At 44.2% G+C, this 23,013-nt stretch overlaps 1 protein-coding gene across 1 annotated transcript; it reads left to right on the top strand.

The window, feature by feature from the left end:
• The first annotated feature begins 18,483 nt into the window (after positions 1–18,483).
• On the top strand, positions 18,484–18,950 carry Pmis2 (PMIS2 transmembrane protein). The gene is made up of 2 exons (XM_046447928.1): positions 18,484–18,645; positions 18,777–18,950. Exons 1-2 carry the CDS (start codon positions 18,484–18,486, stop codon positions 18,948–18,950), a joined length of 336 nt encoding a protein of 111 aa, XP_046303884.1.
• Positions 18,951–23,013: the final 4,063 nt, after the last annotated feature.

Here is a 23,013-nt window from a genome sequence, read left to right as displayed (position 1 = left end):
TGAACTCACTGAGCACAGTGGTGCACACCTATAGTACCAGCAGTTCTGGAGGCTAAGGCAGGAGGATTGTGAGCTCAAAGCCAGCCTCAGCAACTTAATGAGATGCTGTCTCAAAATAAAACATTAAAAAGGGCAAGGGATGTGGCTCAGTGGTTAAGCATCACTAGGTTCAATTCCTAGTAACCCTCACCAAAAAAAGAATATGGAATTCATTTTTTTTTCAAGAAAAATCAGAACCTGTGTTTTCTCTGTTTGATGCCCTAGATAATATCCCTTCATGCTCAAAATTCAACTTTTTTACTTTGCCCTTCAAGGCTCTGGGGATCTCTCTCCTCCTGCCTCTTTGTTAATATTCTTTGTTCCGCTCCTGTCACTGATTTTCTTTCTCTTCCCAGGTTCATTCCTTCCTTGGAGTCTCACTGTTCCTCTTTGAACTTATTCTTCTGTTTGGGACTCTCTCTTCTCCCAGATGATTTTTATTAGACCATTATAGTTACACAGAGTAGTTGGGTTCATTTTGACAAAATCACACATGCATGGAATTTGATTTCAGTCCCCATTCACCACCCCCCAGTTTCACTCCCCTCCTCTTTTCTCCTCTTCCCAGATTCTTCTATGGCTGCTTTTTTTTTCACTTCAGGTCACAGTCCAGCTATTAGGTCCCCAGTGACTCGGTCCTAAGTCTTTCTTCCAACTCTCCCAAGTTCATTCTTTCCTTTCATGACATTGACCACTACCTAGAACAGGGCTGCCCAGTATGGTAGCTACTAACCACATGTGGCAAATTCAATTGAATCATAATTAAATAAAATAAAAGATCAAGCTCTTCAGTTGCCACATTACAAGCATCAAGAGTCACATTTGGCTAGTAGCTACCATGTGGGACAAAGCAGATGAAATAACAACAGTCTTATTGCTGAAGAAAGTTCTGTAAGTGTTGGATCTAGAACTATCTTCCGACTTTCCATTTTACTCCTTTTTTTCTGTGTCTTCTCAATATAATGTGAGAGCTTTTGTTTTGTTTTGTTTTGCATTTCTGAGGATTGAACCCAGGACTGTATGCATGCTAGGCAAGTACTCTACCATTAAGCTTCACCCTTGTATCATAAGTTTCTTTCTATTGATTTATAATAGCTATACATAATACATAATATTCATTTTGACAGAGTTATAAATACATGGAGTATAATTTGCTCCAATTAAGTACCCAGTACTTACCCTTATTCTCACCCTCCCTCTCCCTGTTCCCTTTCCTCTATTCTACTGATCTATTTATTTACTTTTTTAAAAAAAAAATTGTGTTCTGTGGATATACGTAATGGTGAGATTCATTGTATTATATTCAAACATGTACATCGGAAAGTTAGGTCAGATTCCTTCCACTGTTTTCACCTCATCCCATCTCTCCTTCCTCCCCCTCAACCCCCTTCTTCTACTTCCCTGATCTTTCTTTTATTTTTATGGACTCCCCCACCTCCACTTATTTTCTCTTTCTCTCTCTTTCCCCTCCCCCAACTTTAAACTAGCTTCCACATATCACAGAAAACATTCAGCCTGTGACCTTCTGAGTCTGGCTTATTTCACTTAGCATCGTAGTCCCCAGTTCTATCCATTTCCCAGCAAGCGACATAATTGGGCATATCTACTGATTTATAAAATAATTTATCCATTAATCTACTGAATTCTGTTTGGAATGAGATGAAACCTCAATGTGGTTTTGATTTTCATTTCCCTAATTGCCAGAGGTGTTGAACATTTTTTCATGTAGCTGTTGGCCATTGTATTCCTTTTAAGAAGTATCTGTTTAGTACTTTTGCCTATTTTTGAATTGGGTTATTTGCTTTTATGGTGCTAAGATTTTTGAGTTTTTTATATGTTCTGGATGTTAATGCCCCAGGAGCAGAAGGCAAAGATGTTCACCTGTTCAGTAGGCTTTCTCTTCACACTCATTCCTTGGCTGTGAAGAAGCTTTTCAGTTTGATGGCATCCCACCTGTTGTTTTTAGTTTCATTTTTTGAGATTTAGGGGTTTTGTTAAGGGGTCCTGTGTGGTGAGCCATGTTTGTAGACCACTGCCGCCATTAGAAGATGGCGCCGGTCTCCGTTGTGGATCTTGGTAAACAACTCCTTATTTGGGAGAGTTGGCGCGCTGTCCCTCAGTACCCAATGAGAAAACCCCGCATGGCAGCTTTGGATTGGACTTGAGCAAGCTTTATTAGGCTGTGTGTGTGGGTGCGGGGAGAGAGCGCGCTTGAGAGAAGACTAGAATTAAGGCCTGAATAAACCGCTGAAAGAAGAATCCTGTGTCGTGTCTTCCTTGCTGGCGAGGGGGTCGCGACAATTGGTGGCCCGTATGGGGACCGAATACCTCTCAATCTCAGGATCCAGAACTTTCAGCGGTCAGGGTGGTGCACCGGTAAGTTCCCAGGTAAGTGGGAATCCGCAGAAAATTAGCGGGTCCCTCCTCTGTAAAAAGAGAGAGCGGGGATTTTTTTTTTTTTGGACTTTCGCTTTATTTCTTTGCTTTCGCTTTCTGCATTAACGCAATGGGCGCCTCTGCTTCTAGCCCTATTCTGTTGGCCCTGGATGGACTGCTACGATCTAAAGGTTTAAAAGTTAAACAGAGTACTTTGCAGATGTTCTTAAAACAAGTAGATCTAGCGGCCCTGTGGTTTGCTTACTCGGGCAGTCTCACGACCCCCAGCTGGGAAAAACTAGGTAAGGATTTAGATTTTGCACACGAACAAGGGACCCTCGAAGGTGGGGTGATTCCTTTATGGAAGTTAGTAAAAGGTTATTTATCTGACAGTAGATGCCAGGGTGCCCTAACCAAAGGACAGGAGGTTCTTGAACAATTGCATGAGGAGAGGTCCGAGGGAGCTGAAAGTATTAAGAGTGGGGGAAGTGATAGAGATGATAAACGTTCAAGCCAGCCAAAGACTAGACTTTATCCAGATTTGACTGAATTGAAAGCCTTTGAGGAAGACAGTAGTTCAGACAATGAGGAAGTATTGGAATTGCTATCACGGCAAGCTAGAGAGAAAAGGGGAAAAGGTGAAACTAAAGGGCAAGGTGATCCCCGTAAGGCTGTCTACACAGAACATAAGAACCCAAAGACAGATGTGGGATATGAGGAAGAGGGGGTGGATGCTTTGGAGATTCCTCCTGATCCTCCACCCTATCCTAACCCAGGACTCAATAGGACGTTTCATGCGCAAACTTGGAGAAAGGTTCATTCGGACATGGGTCTAGCATTCCCTGTGTTTCAAGATGCCAATCGGGGGCGATATCATGAACCCCTTGACTTTAAAATTGTCAAGACATTGGCTGAATCAGTCCGAACCTATGGTGTGGATGCTGCATTTACACTTACCCAGGTGGAGGGCCTTTCTCGCTTTTGTATGACTCCGTCTGATTGGGCGAGCCTGGTGCGCGCCTGTGTTTCTCCAGGAAAGTATCTGGATTGGAGAGCATTTATGTTAGAGGGGGCCACAGCCGATGTCTCTGCTCTGGCTCAATTGAGAGGAGTCCAGAGTTGGCTGTTTAATGTGTCTGGCTCTGTACAGGACACTGATAATGGTAGGAGGCTTAAAAACATTTCATACAATTCTCAGGTGTCCAATGCTACACTGCCCCCTGCAGCAGTCTGTCTTCATTCTCCGTTTCTGTTCCTTTTGATCAATGATACCAATACTACAGGATCGGATATGATTGACTGTTCTAATTGTACATGTGTCTTGTCTGAGTGTTGGAATGGATCCTGGAGCACGGCAATTGTTATGAAGGTCCCGACTTTCGTCCCGATTCCGGTTACTGTGGATCCGGACTCCTTCCCTATTGTTGAGGTGCTCAGGAGCCGTAGGGATTTTGGAATCACGGCAGCTATTGTGACAGCGGTTGCAGTGTCTGCTGCTGCAGCGGTCACTGCTGGAGTGGCCATGGCTAGTCAAGTGCAGACTGCGGCCACGGTTAATCAGGTCATCCAACAAACTTCCAGCATTTTAGAGTCTCAAAGTAAAATCAATCAACATATTTTATCAGGAATTTTGGCCGTTAATCAAAGGGTGGATCTCCTCCAAGCTCAGATTGAGGAATTGTCAGACCTAGTACATTTGGGTTGTGTTGATCATCGTGCACATCTATGTATAACATCTCTCAGATTTAATGATTCCAGAAATACCTCTCAAATCATCAGACAGTACCTGGCCGGAAACTGGTCCATGGAAGCAGAGAAGTTGATCCAGACCCAACTGACACAAATTGCCATGTTGAACAACACTCGTGTGGACCCTGTGACATTGGGCCAATTTACGAATTGGCTGTCTTCTGCTTTTTCTTTCTTTAAGGAATGGGTGGGAGTAGGCATTTTTGGAGCGATGTGTTGTTTTGGGGTTGTCCTTTGTCTGTGGCTTTTCTGTCGCCTAAGAGCTTGTCATAGCCAAGAAAAGGCTATGATCGTCCAGGCTTTTGCAGCCCTAGAGAATGGTATCTCTCCACAAATTTGGCTTGCGCAACTTAAGCAATAATTTCCTGGGTTTTGGCCATTGCACCCCAAGTTATCTTTGACATTGCACTGGGATTGGCATGCCCTCCTCTTCCTGCCTTCCCAGTTATGGAAGGCCCATGCACTCTGCAGGCCTTGTTGCCATTGCACGCAGGCGGGCTTCCATGCTGGTGCTGCACTTTATGCTTTGGACCCTTCGTTTTCTCAGGGGCTGAGAGATGGTGTTGCCACTTCCAACCTCATAGTCACTGACCGGCTACTTGTAAAATCCCCCTTCCTTTTCGCCATCATCACGATGCAGGATGCGAGGCAAGGCACTGCATTTGAGTGATCCGGTCTCCGGACCTCAAGGGAAGCATGTCCTATTGCATACGGGTTTGGCGTCCACGCCCCGTCCCACGAAAAAAGGCGTCGGCTGATATGGTGTCAGATCTAGGGAAGGCGCCTCCTTGGGACTGAGCCATACATTGCAGCCATGTTTGCACAGTGGGATAGGACCTCTACTTTCGCCTGCATTGTTTTTTAAGAAATAAGGGGGAACTGTGGTGAGCCGTGTTTGTAGACCGCTGCCGCCATTAGAAGATGGCGCCGGTCTCCGTTGTGGATCTTGGTAAACAACTCCTTATTTGGGAGAGTTGGCGCGCTGTCCCTCAGTACCCAATGAGAAAACCCCGCGTGGCAGCTTTGGATTGGACTTGAGCAAGCTTTATTAGGCTGTGTGTGTGGGTGCAGGGAGAGCGCGTGCTTGAGAGAAGACTAGAATTAAGGCCTGAATAAACCACTGAAAGAAGAATCCTGTGTCGTGTCTTCCTTGCTGGCGAGGGGGTCGCGACAGTCCTGTGTCAGAATGATGGAATGTTAGGCCTACATTTTCTTCAAGTAGTTACAGAGTCTCTATTTCCTAGGTCTTTAATGCACTTTGACTTTTGTGCAGGGTGAGAGGTAGGGGTTCACCTTCATTCTTTTCCATTTGGATATCCAGTTTTCACAGCATCACTTGTTTAAAAGACTATCCTTTCTCCAATGTATGTTTTTGGCACCTTTGTGTGGTATCATGTTGGGGATGCAAAACAAGTCAAGATGGTGCCTGGCAGCTTGCCAGGAGGAGTGATTTGTGAAGCAACGCCATAGAGCCATTAAGATGGTGAGGTTTCCTTATTGGCCGACTGCTGTATCTAGATGATGTTAACTGAGTCAAGCTGTGTGTAATCAGTTGGGTATATATACCTCTGCTGTCCCACAATAAAGCGGCTCCTGCTATCTCGGGTGCCTGCTACTTTGAGTTCTCGCTCAGTTCCTGCTGAGTTCACTCGCAATAAAGTAGTTCCCGCTTCAACCTTCAAGTTGCTTGTCACCTCTCGGTTATTTAGCCCAGCTGGACTACGGCAGTATCAGATAACTATTTATGTGGATTTGCTCAGTGTCTTCTATTCTATTCCATTGGAATTCTATTCATGGATCTGACTATAATGTAAGTTTTAAGGAGACAAATACCTCACCTGTCTGACTCAGCACTTAACCACTGAGACTTAAAACAGTGCCTGGCACAGTTACCCAATAAGTGTGAATTGAATATGTGGGTGAACCCTGTGGTTCTTGGCAAAGTGGAACTACAGGGCTGCGTGAACTTGTGTGCGCAAACCTAGAGCAAATTAGTGGGAAAGCAGAAACCTCCTCATAAACTTTATTGCTCTTAAAAATGCTGAACAGATTTCCTTCAGCACAGGTAGCATCCAAGGTCAAAGGATCCAGGAGGAGCAGTCCCTACACCTCACTGATGGAAAGCAGACTTTCAGGATGATCTCATACTTTACGTTTCATAACTTCAATTGTAGTAGTGCAAATCAACAAAGTGGTGCCCATCACAATGCTTGAGATGCCGAAGCCCAAGGCCAGTCTGGAATTTCTCTTTGCTTTTCTGTGATTCCCAAGGTGGTTGGCATCCCGGGTCTGTAGGGGTGAAGGCAAGCTGGTGGGAGTGTTTCCAAGAGGAAAAGAGATGAGGGAATGGCATTCCTGGGTATAGGGCGCACGTTCAAGATCAGGAATGGTGGTGTGAGGGAGATAAGGGCGGGGTTTAGTCCCCCAGTGGGGAAAACAAGTTTTTAGTCAAGGGGACAGGAGGAGAGAGTGGATTTGGGAAGGAGTTGGAGCAGCTTGGGAGCATCCTGGGGATCAGTAAGGGCACCCACATGGTGAAGAGGGAAGGACAAGTCCCTAGGAACATGGTGAGTGAAGAAAGAGGTGAACGAGGATGTCGGTATGGGGACAAAGAAATTTGACGGGCGCTGGGTAGTGCCCACCTTAATGGAGAAAAACAGGGCTGGGACTGCCAGCAAGATGAAGAAAAAGAAGGATATGATAGAGAGACACAAATAATCGTTTTGTGGGGGAGGCACAGATGACATGACAGATGGCTGGGATGGCCGGGATGGCTCTATCTGCCTGGTCTTCTTCGAGATAATCTGGGCTTCAGGGTCCCCGGGTCTAGTTACAGTGGCCATGGACCCGGTCTGAGGAGATGTTGGATGAGTGGAATCTGCAGACAGGGGTAATGGAGTCAGGAGAGGAGTCACCCGAGTTTCCCAAGAAATGAAGACCTGCCAAATCAGCCCCTGAGGCTAGTAAGGTACTAAAAATAAACAGTGTCCCAAGCCAAGAAGGCAGGGTCCCAAGCCAAAGCCAACCACACCTCCGAGTTCCCATAAAACAGTCTTGCGAGCCCCACAGCCTTCCTCTAGCCTCTCCTAACCAGTGCCTGCCTCACCCCATAACCCCCTGCCCTCCCTCTAACTGCTGCACTTTGCCACCCGAGACGGACACACACTCAAATTCTCCTGCTCCACTGATAACCCATCACCAACCTATCCAATGACCCTAGGACTTCCCTGGCTCCTCAGTTCAGGAGGCTCCTTGGAGAGTGGAGTCCCAGGGTGTGGCCTCACTACTGACCTCTACTTCATTGTGATTGGCTACTCTGTGATGGGCGTGCCTCTGGTGCTTAAATATGGCTTCTGATTGGTTCAATGTACAGAAGGGGCATTTCCCAGTCTAACGTCTTTCTTGATGCCCCAGTGATTGATTCCGTGAATAAGGGAACTGGGTGACAGTGAATTGCCCTTCTTGTTGCCATTGTCCCCAGTTTAAACAGATGATTGGTTCAATATGTAGTGTGTGGGTCTCGCTTCCAGACTACTAAGTGTAGTGGGCAGATGTATTGCTCTCTTCTTTGGAGTTTATTGTATTTTTGATGTGGGATGTACTCGGAGGGCCACGTGGTCTGGCAAACAGGACCTTGATTCTGCTGAATTCATAACCCAGAAAGAAAGAGAAAAAGCACTCATATATATAAAAAAATGAAAATATTTGATTGTGAACTAAGTGTAATGAAGGGACATGAGGAGGGCTGTGGAGGACTCCAGAGTACTACAAGTGGCTGGGAGTGGGGTAGGATGTGCAAGAAAGGCCTCAGAGAGAGGAACATTTGAGTTGAGACTGGAAGTACAAGAGGAGCCCTCCCACAGGAGATCCTGGGAGAGGGTTCTAGGCCTGGGGAATAGCGAGGGCAAAGGTCGAGGTGGGATACAGGAGGTTGGTGAGAACAGGAACAGAAACCGAGGCGTTGTAGCTGGATGTCGCAGTGGTACTGCGCCGGCACACCCCGCACACAAAGACACACACCACCTACGAACCAGCAAGTCTTCCTTAGATTTTTTCATTTGGAATGATTTCAATATTTCCTTTTCATTAACCCCTGTGTGGGACTGAAGGAGACCCAGCACAAGTGAGCAAAGTGTCCATGTTCATCTCCTTGAAGAATTAGATTAAATGGCTGAAGATTCTCTCTGCTGGTGGTTCCGGGCTAAAAAAGTTTTGTGGTAGAGTGTTTCCTTGGTTTTGTCAGATCAACAAGCAAAAAAAAAAAAAAAGGTGGAAATACGTAAGATGATGAGGGAAGCAACCACAATTTGAGACATAGTCAACCAAGTGGCCCATACTGAAAATCTCCCAACTGTGCCCATTTGTTTGTTTTTTTATTATTTTTAAAGATGTTGATGGACCTTTGTTTGATTCATTTATTTTTATGTGGTGCTGAGAATCAAACCCAGTGCCTCACTATGCTAGGATAGCGCTCTGCCACCGAGCCACAACCACAGCCCCCCATTTGTTCTTCCTGATAACATTCCTGGCCTATGGAGATGGAAGGGAAGTGTGTCTGTGTCCATATGGCATTGGCTCTGGGAGACTACTGGTGGTGAGAAAGAGCCATGGCTAAGACCTACAACATTCCAGCTCTGATCCGTAAAAATCTGTGGATGGAAGAGATGCAGAGGTAAGACATTGGTAAGGCACTGAGGAATGACCAGACTTGATAGAGAAAGCCATGAGCTAGGATCCCCAGGGGAAGAATCCTCATCAACAGTGGTTTTCTAAGTATGGTCTTTGGACCAGGAATCTGTTAGAGATATGAATTCTTGGGCCCTACCCCAGACCCTACCCCAGACCTACTGAATATGAAATTCTGGTGGTGATGCCCATCCATCACAGCCCTTCACATATCCTGGTACAAACTGAAATTTGAAAACAACTGGACTAGAGGAATGAACGAGAGAGGATGGAAGGACCAAGGCCCCTCTAAGAGCTTCACGCTGACCACTGGGCTTGGTCTTGGTGTTCGTAGATGTTCACTGAATGAATCAATGAGCCCTGGGGGAACTCACACGTGGAAAATAAAAGATCACTCAGAAGGCAGAAATCTCCTTCTATGATTATTGTTCTCTGAAATCCAGTAGAGAGGAGTCTGTCTCAGGGGCAGAGTCAGAGCATGATCATCTGCAGTCCCAAGGGCCTTAGGGGAACAAGGAGGTCCCACCACCCCTAACACTCTGAGGGAGAGGAGGCCAGGTCGTTGTTAGGGTCTTCAGAAGTGTGGAGGCATGTGTCACCAGGTAACATGGATAGAGAAAGTGAAGAACATAAACAGCAATCCCAGGATGACACTTACGATGCCCGTGGCCAAGGTCAGGTTGAAATCCCTTTCTCCATCAGCATCCTAGGCCTGCAGGATGGGGAGGCAAGTTAGTAGGAGTATCCTCAGGAAGGAATACAGATGAAGGAGTTGAGCCAGGGCAGAGAGGGGTCCTTGGTTGGGGTTGAGCTGAAGGGAAGGCATAAGGAGCTTCCCTGGGGAGAAACCTAAGGTCAGGGTAGGGATAAGGATTGGAGCAGGACCCAGGGAAAAGGAGGAACAAGGAGGGAGGAGAAGTGCCTCTGGGAGATAGAGACAAAGGGCACAGTGATGTAAAAATGGAGTTCCAAGGAAGAAAAATGATGGTGAATTGTGGGAGATGCTGGGGAGGTCCCTGGAGGGAAGGGGAAAAAATGGGGAGGTGCCCCTCTGAGAAACTGGTAGGGTGATGGATGGAGGGCCAAGGGGGATCTCGGGGAGAAGGCTGGGGCCCTGGAAAGGAAAGGCAGAAGGAGAAAGGGAATGGGTTAGAGGATAAAGGGGAATCCCTGGGGTGGACAACAAGTAGAGGATCCATTTTTGGAAAGGGAGGTGAGTGCAGGGACAAGGCTTCACCATGTCAGAGAAGCCATAGCTGGGATCCCAAGGGAGAACTGGGGAGGGATATGACAGACAGAGGCAGGAGGCCTTCTATGGGAGTGTCCATTGGGAGCTGCACAGACGACATCTGAGGCTAAGAGGCCTACAGAGGCCAGGGAGCTGCAGTTAGACACTTCAGACGGGCAGTGGACAGACCAGCAAAGAGAAGGTCTCCAGCAGCCTGTGGGGAGGGGGACAGCTGAGGCCCTGAGGAATGGGGATGGCCTTACTTAAAGTCCACTCTACTTTTTTTTTTTTGGAGGGGGGGTAGGTAGGGCAGGTGCCAGGGATTGAACTCAGGGGCACTTGACCACTGAGCCACATCCCCAGCCCTATTTTGTATTTTATTTAGAGACAGGGTCTCACTGTGTTGCATAGAGTCTCACCTTTGCTGAGGCTGGCTTTGAACTCACGATCCTCCTCTCTCAGCCTCCTGAGCTGCTGGGATTACAGGCTTGAGCCACCCACCAGCTTTCCACTCTGCTGTTGATGGGGCATTCCCATCAGCATTATAAATGGTTCCTCATATATATGGGGGAGGAGTTCCAAAATTTTTCTTTCAGTACATGCTTCTGATTGGTTCAAAGAATGTAGAGGGTGTTTCCTGGGCTCTCCCCACCTTCTGATTGACTTGGGGGGTAAAGGAGGTAAATATTCAGATATTTGCTTTTCCTTTCTCAAATTGAACTCAAGATTATCCTCATGAATACAAACTGGGTGGGCCTCTGAAACTGGCTGCTAGTTCCCAATGTGACCTCCAGATGGGCTCCATAATTGTCAACAGTGGAATTTACTTATTCATCCCATTTATCCTTATTTTGCACCTATTTTGTGCCTGGTTTTGTGCTGCACTCTGGGAACCAAGAGGTGACCAAGAACAAAGTCATGGATTTTATGGAGTTCACAATTCATGGAGAAGACAGAAAATAAAACATCCATATGAATAAATATGTGGCATAATTTTTCAGATGATATCAAGTTCTCTGGAAGGAAAGAAATCACGTGATGTGGTACAGAGCAATGTAGGAAGACAACTGGACATTGGCAGAGAGGAGGGATGAGGGGGCATCCGAGCTGAGCCCTGAAGGCTGAGAAGGATCCAACCATGAAAAGATTTAGTGGAAATGGTTCTACGCAGGGAAAGAGCAAGTTCCAAGGTCCTACAATGAGATGGAGGTTGGTGTGGTTGAAACAGACAGGAACAGGGGCAAATGGGGCCAGCACGTGGTAAAGGAGGAACAAGAGGTAGGAGAGGGGAAGAGGAGATGGCCTGGTCCACATCCCTGAGTGAAGACTTGGGACTGATTCTTGTGGGAGCATTTTGAAGGATTTAATCCAGGAGGTCTGTGATATGACGTAGGCATCAGGTGTGCTCTGAGCTGAGGCATGACCAAGGGAGAGTGGAGAGTCATAGGTTCCGACTTTTTTTGTGGGTCTGACCTAGGACTGACTACCAAGCTCCTCCCTCAGGGATTCCTGGTTGGCTCCAGTGCCAGCAGCCCTCCCAGTTTGATTATTCTGACTGGCTCCCATCCCTTTCCTCGAATGCCATCTTCTAATTGGCACATTATGGTCTCCTGGAGCTATCTATCCACATTACCTATGGGACTGGTTGTTTTCCTAGGAGGTAGGACTTCAGTGTGTCCTTCCTTAAAGTATATCAGAACCCCGGCTGATTCTTTCAGGGTAGACTCAAGATTGGGTGATGCTATAGAAGTAGGGGAGGGGGCAGTTCAGGTGGAAAAACAATGAAAAAGTGAGTCACCAACAGTGGGGCCAAGACACCTGGAGAGTTCAAAAGAGAATATCTTCAAGTAAGAAGGCCTGATCAGCAGTGCCTGTTGGATTGGATTTTTTTTCATGGTGACATTAGGAGGACTTTCATGGCCTTGTTCTGGACAGTCACAGGACAGCAGTGTGATGACACCAGATTCCAGGGGCTTAGGGGATAGATACCTCTTTCAACAGGCTAGCTGAAAAAGGGACAAAAGAAGCTGTGGTTTGGATGTTGAGAATGTCCCCAAAGGGGTTATGTGCTAGAAGCTTGGTTCCCAGTGGGGCAGTGTGGAGACAATCTAGGAAGGAAGTGGGGGTATCACTTTTGGAAAGGATTAATATAGTTCTCACGGGAACCTGGTTAGAGAAAATTGTAATGAACAGAGAAGACCTGAACCCTAAAATTTCTCTTGCTTCCCATCTTTCCATATGATCTCCTCCATGATATCATCTGCCATGAGACCCTCATCAGTAGTGAGTTTCCAGAGTGAAATGGAAGTTCATTCTGGATTTCAACCTCTAAAACTTGGAGATAAATAAGACTCTTTCCTTTATAAAAGACCCAGCCTTAGGTATTTTGTTATAGCATCAAAAAAAGGACTAAGTCACCTCCCCTAGAGAAGATGGGTCACAGACCCAAAGCAAATCAGGAACTGGGAAGCTCTGTTACCCTCACAGAATTTCAACTGTATGGAATGCACTCACATTCCAATTTATACACAAGTTTGTTTTGTTTTGCTGCAAAGAATTTGAAATAATTTTTGAAATGTTCAACATCTCTAGCAATTAGAGAAATGCAAATCAAAACTACTCTAAGTTTTCATCTCACTGTAGTCAGAATGGCAGCTATCAAGAATACAAACAACAATAAGTGTTGGTGAGGATGTGGGGGAAAAGGCACACTCAAAGATTGCCGGTGGGAATGCAAATTGGTGCAACCAATTTGGAAAGCAGTATGGAGATTGCTTAGAAAATGTGTAATGGAACCACCAGTTGACCCAGTTATCCCACTCCTCAGTTTATACCCAAAGGACTTAAAAACAACATACTACAGTGACACAGCCACATTAATGTTTATAGAAGCACAATTCACAATAGCTAAACTGTGAAACCAACCCAGATGCCCTTCAATAGATGAATGGATAAAGAAACTGTGGTATATATACACAATGAAATATTACTCAGCAATAAAAGAGAATAAAATTATGGTATTTGCAGGTAAATGGATGAAGTTGGAGGATATCATGCTAAGTGAAGTAAGCCAATCCCAAATAAACCAAAGGCTGAATGTTTTCTCTGATAAGTGGATGCTAATCCATAATGGGGGAGGGGGATAACTAGAGGAACTTTGGAATGGATAAAGGGGAGGGAATGGAGGGGAGGGGGATAAGGATAGGAAAGATGGTGAAATGAGATGGACATCATTACCCTAGGTACATGTACTATTTATTGCACAAATAGTGTACTTCGTATACAACCAGAGAAGTGAAAAATCTGCTCCATTTGTGTACAATGTATCAAAGAGCATTCTGCTGTCATGTATAATTGATTAGAACAAATTTTAAAAAAAGAAAACCAAAAAAGAATTTGAAATGTTTAATAACTTTGAATTTGAATGTTTTTTTTCTATAATTAACACCCAACTGACTGAAAGGCATGTGAAATTTTTGTAGCATGAGAAAATCTGACCTCCAAAGGGTTTGCAAGAACTTTTTTTTTCTTTTTTAACATTTGTAAGAACCAAATTTAACAATTCAAAAAATGAACATTTTTGTTGAAATATGTTCATATTGCTTCTGACTTTCTAGTGCTTTGAAGATGATAACTTGTTTTCAGGGAGAAAACATTGTCCTAGTTCTGGCAGAGTTCCCAGACTAAGCACTGCATCCAGAAGAGAAAGAAAGGTTTGAACTACTGTGTTGTGTTTTTCCAATGCCTGGTGATTTGCCAGCGCTCCAGGATTTTAGAACAGATGAAGATGAGATCGTTAACAAAAATAAAAGGAGACTTCTCCAAAATGTGGGAATATAGTAGGAAAACGAAAACCCAGAGCTACAATGTATCTTCAATTTCTGTTGATTTTACTTTGGAACCATTTAAGTATTTTAGTAGTTATTTTTTAAGCTGGAAATTAAAAGGGAATTCCTAAAACTGAAAATAAATAAGTGGTCCTAACTGGGTATCTATTGTTAGCATAACCAGACAGAAAAGGATTATTTCAAGAGACATTAAACACTATAATTTAACCATACATCCCCCTAATAGATAAGTTGTAAAAGGAAAAGGAACAGCAAGAAAAATCTTTAAAGTTTTCAGGAAACGTAATTTCCTGAAATTACGTGGTGACAAGACCAATGTAGCTTTGGTATTGTTATTCTGAGACTGCTGGAATAAATTTGGATAAAATAAATAATTAGAAGATATTCTAATTCTATCATTCCTGGTGTCATTGTAAACTTAGATATTAGGCATGAGAACAGCTGAAAGGAAACCAAACAAATTCTAGAATTGAGAAATCCAGTAAATGATAATAAGAATCTAATAGATGGGATTAATAGGAAATTAGAGATAAAGAGAAATAGTAAATGAAAGATGGATCAGAAAAAATAAAACAGACTTCAGAATAGAAGTGTGAAAAAGGAATACAGAAGAAGTTCTGTCACATGTGTGACTAGACTCCAAACAAAAGAGAAAAGAATGGTGTAGAGGAAGCATTTGGAAAAATAGTGCCAAAGAATTTTCCAGAACAGATGACTGAGATTAATCCATGAACTAATTTAAGAAGCCCAGTGAAGCTCAAATAGGATCCATACAATTTACTCTAAATATATTTTAGAGGCCGTATGTAGCTCAGGGGTAGAAGGCTGGCCCACCTGTGCAAGGCCCAGGTTTGATCTTTGGCACTGCCAATAAATACACAGGAAATTTCTAAAAACAAACAAAAAGAGAGAGAGAGAAATATTTAAAAGAAGCCCCTTCAATAGAGTGACAAGTCGACTGATGGCTGACTTCTAAACAGCAACAAAATGAAGCTCAAAAGAGGGCAAAATGATTATATTCAATGTCTGGAAAAAAAATCAAATTAACTGCCAATCTAAAGTTACATGCCCAGCAAAAATCCTCAGGAAGGAAGGGAAGGGCCCACCACCCACCTAACTGAAGGAGGGCACCATGGAGGCCTGTGAACATGTCCATGAGGGACCCTGGAAGCTGAAGCTGAAAGGTGTCTCAGAGCTTGCCATGACCAAGCAGAAGGGAGAAAAGGACAAAGAAAAGATGAAACTCCCGAAAGCAATGGGAACCAACAAAACAAGGACAAGACGCAGCACTGCCTGGGTTGGCCGACCCTAGGCAGGAGGGAAGCAGGAGGTTCTCCCTGATATGTGGATGCTGACCCATAACAAGGGAGGGAGGGGGAGAAGAGCAGTTCACTGGATTAGACAAAGGGAACAAGGAAAGGGGTGGGAATAGGAAGTCAGCAGAATGAATCAGATACGAGGCTCCTACACTCCTCATGAATACGTGACCAGGGTAACTCCACATCATGTTCAACCGTAAGAATGAGATCAAAATTGCAACGGGTTGCACCCCATGTATGTACAGTATGTCAAAATACATCCTACTGTCATGTGTAACTAAAATCAAACAAACAAAAAAGGAATAAAGCAACTCCAAACCTGGTGGGTAAAAAAAGAAGAAGAAATGGGATATTGAGTTTCCCCAACACCTTAAAAAAAAAAGAGAAAAGTAGCAAATAAAAAGAATCCTGAGGAGAGCTTTCAAAACCCACAAGCAGAGAGTGGAGGACTTTGACAGGCACCTGGATACGCTCTCAGAGCACTATGACGGTCCCAAAGTAGCTGGACCAAGAAGCCTCCTGACTGTGGCTTTAGAGCAGCATCAAGATGAAGCAGAAGGGTCAGCTGCAGCTGTGTTGGATCCCTTTGATATTTTCTGACAACACTCTATTGCACATGCCCATGCATCTTCTGCTGAAATGGTGCTTTTCAAAGCTGTGTCCCCCTCATTCTGGAACTTGATTATTAAGACTCTTCTTTTACTAAATTTTGATTTTTCAGTACATAGAACATAACCCTTTTTTAGTTTGAACTGGAAAATTCTGGATTTACTCAGAGGCTAACATCATTTCTGGGAGTGCTGTGGAAGAAGGCTTTTACCCCAAATTGCCTGTAACAATCTCAGGCCAGTCTGTTATCCTCACCTGGATGAGATGGACTCTAGAGCTTAAGAAGCTAATATCCCCCACTTAGACCCCCACCAGACCCTGGGAGTTCTGCCCTACCAAGTTCTCTCTGGCTTGGGTTTTGCTGGTTTATCCAGTTTTTCTTTAGCATTACTATAACAAAATACCTGAGACTGAGTAACTTATAAATAATAGAAATTTATTTCTCATGGTTCTGGAGAGTGGAAAGATCAAGGTCAAGGCACCAGCAGGTTCAATGTTTGATGAGAAACTGTCTTTGCAGGGTTTGACTATATCAAATATGAAAAAGTTGGTGATGCTGTCAGAATTATACAGACGGTCAGTCAGAAGGAGGCATCCTTGTTCTTTTATGCTTAAAGACACTGGCCAAATCCTTTACTTTCTGGAAATCAAAACCCAACTGTCCAAGCCAAGAAAGTTACTACACAGAGAAAGAAGGTCAAAAGGTGGGGGTAGGGAGTAAAACAGAAAGTAGGAGAAGCCAAAGTTCAGGAAGCAAGAAATGCAGAGTTGAAAGTATTCATCCGATCCCTCCTGTAGCTATAGCCATCATAATTTCCCCTTGATAATCTTGTCTATGATGAAGACTGGGCACTGTCTCTACTGCTCAGTTCCTGACATCCAGCATATCCATACCCACCCCTGTATCTACTTCTACCCAGAATTGAGCATTTGAGGTGGAAGATATCTTGGCTCTGTAACCTTCGTAAAGACTGAAATTAATTCCTTCAATTCACTCTAGGAAGCCATTTCTTCTAACTCTACTCCCAATAGTTAAGGAAAGACAACTGAGAAGCAGTGACATAGCAAGGAGTCACTCTTGACAAATGCTACACCTGAGTTTGCCTGCTGTGACACTGCACATATATGGAATTTCCACATTGTTTTACGTAAACAAAGCAGCCCTTCAGCCAAGGAACACACCAGTCATGAAATTCACCTGAAAAGTGATACATGAGCCCAGATAATTTACCATCCCCAAGCCACCCCAAATAAGGGACTCTAGTCAAGAGATGCCACACACAAGCTTTTATTACAAGGTTGTCACCACCCAAGGGAACTGCCAGAAACCTATCCACATTCAATCTTGACTTCTGTCCTCTCCCACCACAGGCCCCATATTTTTTATTCTGGAATACGCACTTAGCCCCTGAAATATTCTGAATCAATTCATTCCACGAAGCATGTCCTGACTTCTGGATATGTGTATTGCCACTTGTTATTACTGTTTCTAGGTCCTTGACTGGGCTTAAATACAAACTGTGACAACACTTTATAAACCATACTGGGGTCTACATTTGTGAACTTCACCATGGGCACCTGCCACCCACTTCCAACTCCCTGCAAACTGGCACCTCATACTCTCCACTCCCTAACTCCACCAGCTAAAACCCAGTGGTACTATATGAGCATCCACCCCTGGTTGACCTGAATAATTAATTACTGTGGTGTTTGAAAATTGCAGTTAATTTTCTACTGATACACATCCCATGAACTCAGGTATTAACTCACAATTTTGAATGGCCTTTTCTCTGCTCAGGACCTCACAAGGCTAAAATTAAGGTGTCAGCTAGGCTGGTTCTCACATGAAGCTCAGAGTTCTGTTTCAAATGCAGATGGGTATCGCAGAATTCAGATCCTTACTGTTGTTGGACTCGAGGACCTGTTCCCTAGCTGACTGGGAAACTGCCCTCAGCTAAAGGCTGCCTGCATTCCTTTCCACAGGGGTGCTACTCCCCACACCGGGGATGTTTATATCAGGGAGGGAATTCCGAGGCCATCTCTGAAGTCTACCTACCACAGTGCGGATTTCCTATTCTGTCATCCCATGTATATTTATTAGGTGGTCCTCTTAAGAAAGGCCTTCTCATTTTTCATCTTCTCTGTTCTTTCTTCCTGTCAGTTTGGACAAAACAGTACAAAGTATTTTATTTTAATTCAATGCTTCATCATCCATTACTGACATCATTCACTTTCCCTCCTGTTTCTTCCTGGACTCATTTACTCTGCTCTCTCCCGCAGCTCTCAGGAGGCCTTCCTGGTCCTGCCTACTTGCTCCATCTGCAGACGCAGGGGATGCAGGAGGGAGGAAGAGCCACGAGGCAAACTTCCAACCAATCCCTACCCGAGTGGGCGGGGCCAATGCCTGAAAGGGGTAGAGCTTCCTGCGGAGGCCTCCGGAGTCCCAGTGAGACCACGCCTCCTCATGAGGACAGCCAATCAGGATCTGAGGCGCTGCTTTCTCCATTGTGAAGAACTAGCCTTTGACGGGTCTGGGTCCTGGGAGTCCCAGTAAAGCAAGAGGAGTTGGCGTGGGTCGAGGTCTGTTCCCAAGAAATTCAGCGTCTGCCTTTACCTGAGCGGAAAGATCATGGTCCCCAAACCTAAGCCCCCACCACCACGAGCCGAAAATGCTAAACCACAGTCGCCGGAAGAACTGGCATTTTATGCTCCGAACCACCTATGTTTGGTCGTTTTGGGTATATTGCTTTGCCCTCCCTTGGGAATTCTAGCTTTCAAGGAGAGAAAAAAGGTAAAATAAAGACATGGCCATCCTATCCTCTTCCTGACCCCTACATCTGCTCCAGTCCTGAGACCTGAGAGGTGGTTTTCCTTCAATGGTGGGAGCGCTTCAACCCTTATACCAAAGGTTTCTGAGCTCAGAGTTTCTTGGTTCAGAAACTGACCACTATGCTGTCGCCCTTACAGATCATGCTGGCTAACCGCAACAGCGAATGGGAACAGGCTTACAAAAGCTCACGCAAAACTGGTTGGCTATCTGTGTTCTCCATACTCGGTGGTTTGGCCATCATTTATCTACTTTTTCTATATATATGAGGACCAGGAGCAGCATCCCCCGACGTCTACTCCCCAACAGACCAACCCACAAAGAGACTGAACAGCTATCAGGCAAGAAAATCAATAGCCGAGACATCCCCTAGCCAAGAAACCCACCAGCCAAGGAACTCAACATCCAAGCATCCCAGCAGCCCGGCAACATCTAGGTCACCTGTCTGTACTACTTAAGCAGACCTGGCTTCCAGAGCTGTCTTCATCCATCTTAGGGCTCCACACTTCATGTCCTAGATCTTCTTCCTTGACTCTGGGATATGCTTACAGAAAAAAATTTTATTTAAACCAATAAAATTAAAGGGAATGTTCTATCTTCATGTGTATTTGTGTGGGTTTGCAGGGTCCAGATCTATGTTTTGCTGGGGTATGTATTTCCTAGACCATGTGAAAAGCAGAATGCCCTAATGGTGAAGTCCAGGGACATGAAAATAGGGCAGATGGAAGTTCATAACCCCCCCCTGACATTTAAAAACTGTATATACTTGGAAAAAATACTTTTCTTGGGCCTGGCTCCTTTATCTGTAAAACAGCCATAATATTGCCAAAGTAAGATGATATTTAGAGATGTGAATAAATATTTATTCTCATTAAGTGTTTTTCCATTTAACCTGGGATGGTAGGTTTTTAGTGTATCAAAGCAGGGATAAGAAAACCATCTTATTCTGGCCTTTGAGATCCAAAAGTCAAACTCTTAGAAAAAAAAAATAGAAGGCCCTCGAGGAATCAAAATAGATTTTACAGATTAGCTGATGAAGATGACCTCTCTCCCAATCTGGAAAGGTAACTGGTTCCTCATACATAGAAGAGGAGGAGTAGAGAGATATTAAAATCAGCATACCCATAAAAAGTTCTCTGCAGACTGTGTCGCATGAAGAAGGATGTCAAAGACCTAAGATGCTACCTTCATCTCAGATAAGGCCTAGAGAGGCTGCAAGATATCAAGGAAGATATATGCAATATGGAGGTCTAGGAAGAAATGGCCTCAGACAAGTGGGGTATCCTGAACCCCAACCTGATAAAGAGAAGGTGGATTCATAGGAATTTCAAGTGGCAGGAATTTCAAGTGGCAGGACAGGAGATGATTATCAAAGAGGAACTGGGGATAGCAGAAGAGCCATCTCCAGCAAATACAATCAGGGATCTAGACTGACACCAAGGACAAGAGATGCCCAGGGGCTGCTTTTGGTGCCCTAGCTTCATGGGTAAGCCCAAATTTAGACACAGAAACCCTAGATTCAGCAGAAAGAAGTTTCTATCACCACAGAAATGGGGACCATAAGTAAAAACTGAGTTGCTATGGAAGAGACAGTCAACTCTTCTCCAAATCCCAAAAGCTTTTTCTAAATGGGAGCCCTCAGCCACACCTCATAGGTTCCCATGTGTGGCCATGAGGGCTGTCTACAGTCCTGTGGAATGTGAGCAGAAGCAACTAGTTTGTTCCATAAATGAGACTGGCCTTTAAATACCTCCCATGGACACTCCTCCATTCTCTTCCTCCCCTTGCCATCTGGGCAAATAAAACCTAGGGTGATTTTAAATTTTTATTATTTAATTATTTATTTGGTACTGGGATTGAACTCATGGACACTCAGCCACTGGGCCACATCCCCAGCCCTATTTTGTATTTTATTTAGAGATAGAGTCTCACTGAGTTGTTTAATGCCTCATCATTGCTGAGGCTGGGTTTCAACTCATGATCCTCCTGCTTCAGCCTCCCAAGCCACTAGCATGTGCCACCACGCCCAGCCACCTAAGGTGACTTAAAGGCCACATGTTATAGAGGTGGCAGAGACCTCACTGGCTTGAGTTCCTGATTTATTTTAGGAATAGTTGCTCTTCTTCCAGCCACCTTGAGCCAGTTAAGCAGAAAATAAACTATCCTGGGGAGCCATGACATGTTTGGCATGTTTCTACATCCCCATTCACCCTAATTAGTGCAGATGCAGAAAAATAGTTAAAATGTTTCTTGCACTTTTGTGGTTACAGCCTGAAACTTGGACCAGACAAAAGATACTTATCTTGTTGGGAAGTTTATAGGAAATACAACAAGAAAGAAGCAACGAAGATCCGAGTCCACCTTTAAATGTGGATGTTATATGCTGCATCTATTTCTTCTGTGGTCCCAGGTGTCTCCAAGGATTTGTGGAACAATGCTCTGTATGAGGGATATGTCTGGAGAGGGTATTACTGTGTTAATGTGTCTAGAGGGTCAACCATTCCTATCCTTCCCCAGATCAGTCAAGTTGGGCCCATCAACATCACCTGAAAAGATACAGAGTCAGGGTGGCCCATGTTAGCATAAACAGTAAAAAAAAAAAAAAAAAAAAAAAAGTCTCATGGTGTTACAACACTTTAAAAGCCAGCCAGTCTTCTTGGCTTCATCTCCTGGACTCTCTCCAACCTATATGCCAATCTAAAACATTCACCTGTTACTTAGCATCATGTAAATACAAAACCAAAAGTTTTGCTCTTGTCTCTTGAGACATGATCAATGGAATTGCTAAATTGCTATAAAGCAACAGGCAGGTTTAGCACTCTTCCTTACCATCTCTCTCACCATTACTTCTCACAGAATAATATCACATGGTTTTTGTTTTGTTTTGTTTTTGGTACTGGGGATTGAACTCAGGGGTGCTTAACCACTGAGCAACATTTCCTGCCCTTTTTTAAAAATATACATATTTTATTTAGAGACAGGGTCTTGCTGAGTTGCTAAATGCCTCAGTAAGTTTCTGAGACTGGCTTTGAACTTGCAATCCTCCTGCCTCAGCCTCCCAAACCACTGGGATTACAGGCCTGCACAACTGCACTCAGCAAGATCAGTTTTTAATATATATTTTTTTAGTTGTAGATGGTCACAATACCTTTATTTTACTTACTTATTTTTACATGATGCTGAGGATCAAACTCAGCACCTCATTATGTGCTGGGCAAGTGCTATACCACTGAGCCACAACTCCAGCCCAAGATCAGTTTTTAACTCAATTTGTAGAATTTCCATTTCATTATAGCTGTATAAGTATGTTCCATGACTGAGCACAGTGATTTACAGTGGTCACATGCTCTTTCTGATTTTTGAACTCAGCACACAAACAACCCATCTACCTGCACTTTCAGATTTTTTTTCTTTTTTTTCTCTCCTTTTTATCCTTTTTCTCCTCCTCTTCCTCCTCCCCCTCCCCCTCCCCCCCCTCGTTCTTCCTCTTCTTCTGTTTGTTCCATTATCAGTGTGTCCCTTTGACAGTCGTTCTGAAGCCCTCCAGAAGAACTGTAGGTGGCTCTTAACAGAATTTCCCACATGGCCAAAGAGGTCAGGTAATTTTTCTGTCTTTCTTTTGGGTCTTTAAATCCTGTTTAAATTATGGTTTTTGACTTGCACAACTTTCAAACCAACATACTTATAAAGATTCATGAAATACAAGGGTATGGAAGAGGAGAGGTGCTCACTTCATGGCTTGCTCCTGGTACTACTATCTCCTCTCAAAAGTAATTGTTGTTATTTATTGTTTGTTTGTTTTTGCAGTATGGGAGATAGAAACCAAGACCTCCAGCACACTAGGCAAGCACTCTACTATTCAGCCACATTCCCAGTCCTTTTTATTTTGAGACAAAGCCTCAATAAGTTGCCTGCACTGGCCTTGAGTTTGTGATCCTCTTGCCTCAGCCTCCTGAGTAGCTGAGATTGCAGGTACCACCACACCGAGCTACGGTCAATATTTTGTTGTGCCTCTTTCTAGTTACCTGCCCGTGCATATCCATGTGCATAAATGTTCGTTCATGTTGTTAATACACTTTTTTTCCCTGCTTACAACTAAACCTTGGAGATCTTTTCCCTTTAGATCTTTAACCCAAATGCCCTGTGTTCCACTTCTGAATAATCTTCTGTTCTTTTCTGATCCACAGGGTAGATTCCTAGTTTCTCAGACCCACTTTTTCTCCCTCAGTGATGACTCAAGGGACTCCAACACCTGGCCATGAATATAAGAAATCTGAGTAGGATAAGAGGAAGACTTGAACAGTTTAAGCAGGCACAAAACAGCAGATTCTG

Source organism: Marmota monax, unplaced genomic scaffold (genome assembly GCF_021218885.2).
Source record: "Marmota monax isolate L192 unplaced genomic scaffold, Marmota_monax_Labrador192_F-V1.1 WCK01_AAM20220418_F8-fsc00101, whole genome shotgun sequence".
In the NCBI taxonomy this organism is placed as follows: Eukaryota; Metazoa; Chordata; class Mammalia; order Rodentia; family Sciuridae; genus Marmota; species Marmota monax.
The sequence above is the reverse complement of the archived record's forward strand: the minus strand, read 5'-3'. Positions and strand labels throughout refer to the sequence as shown.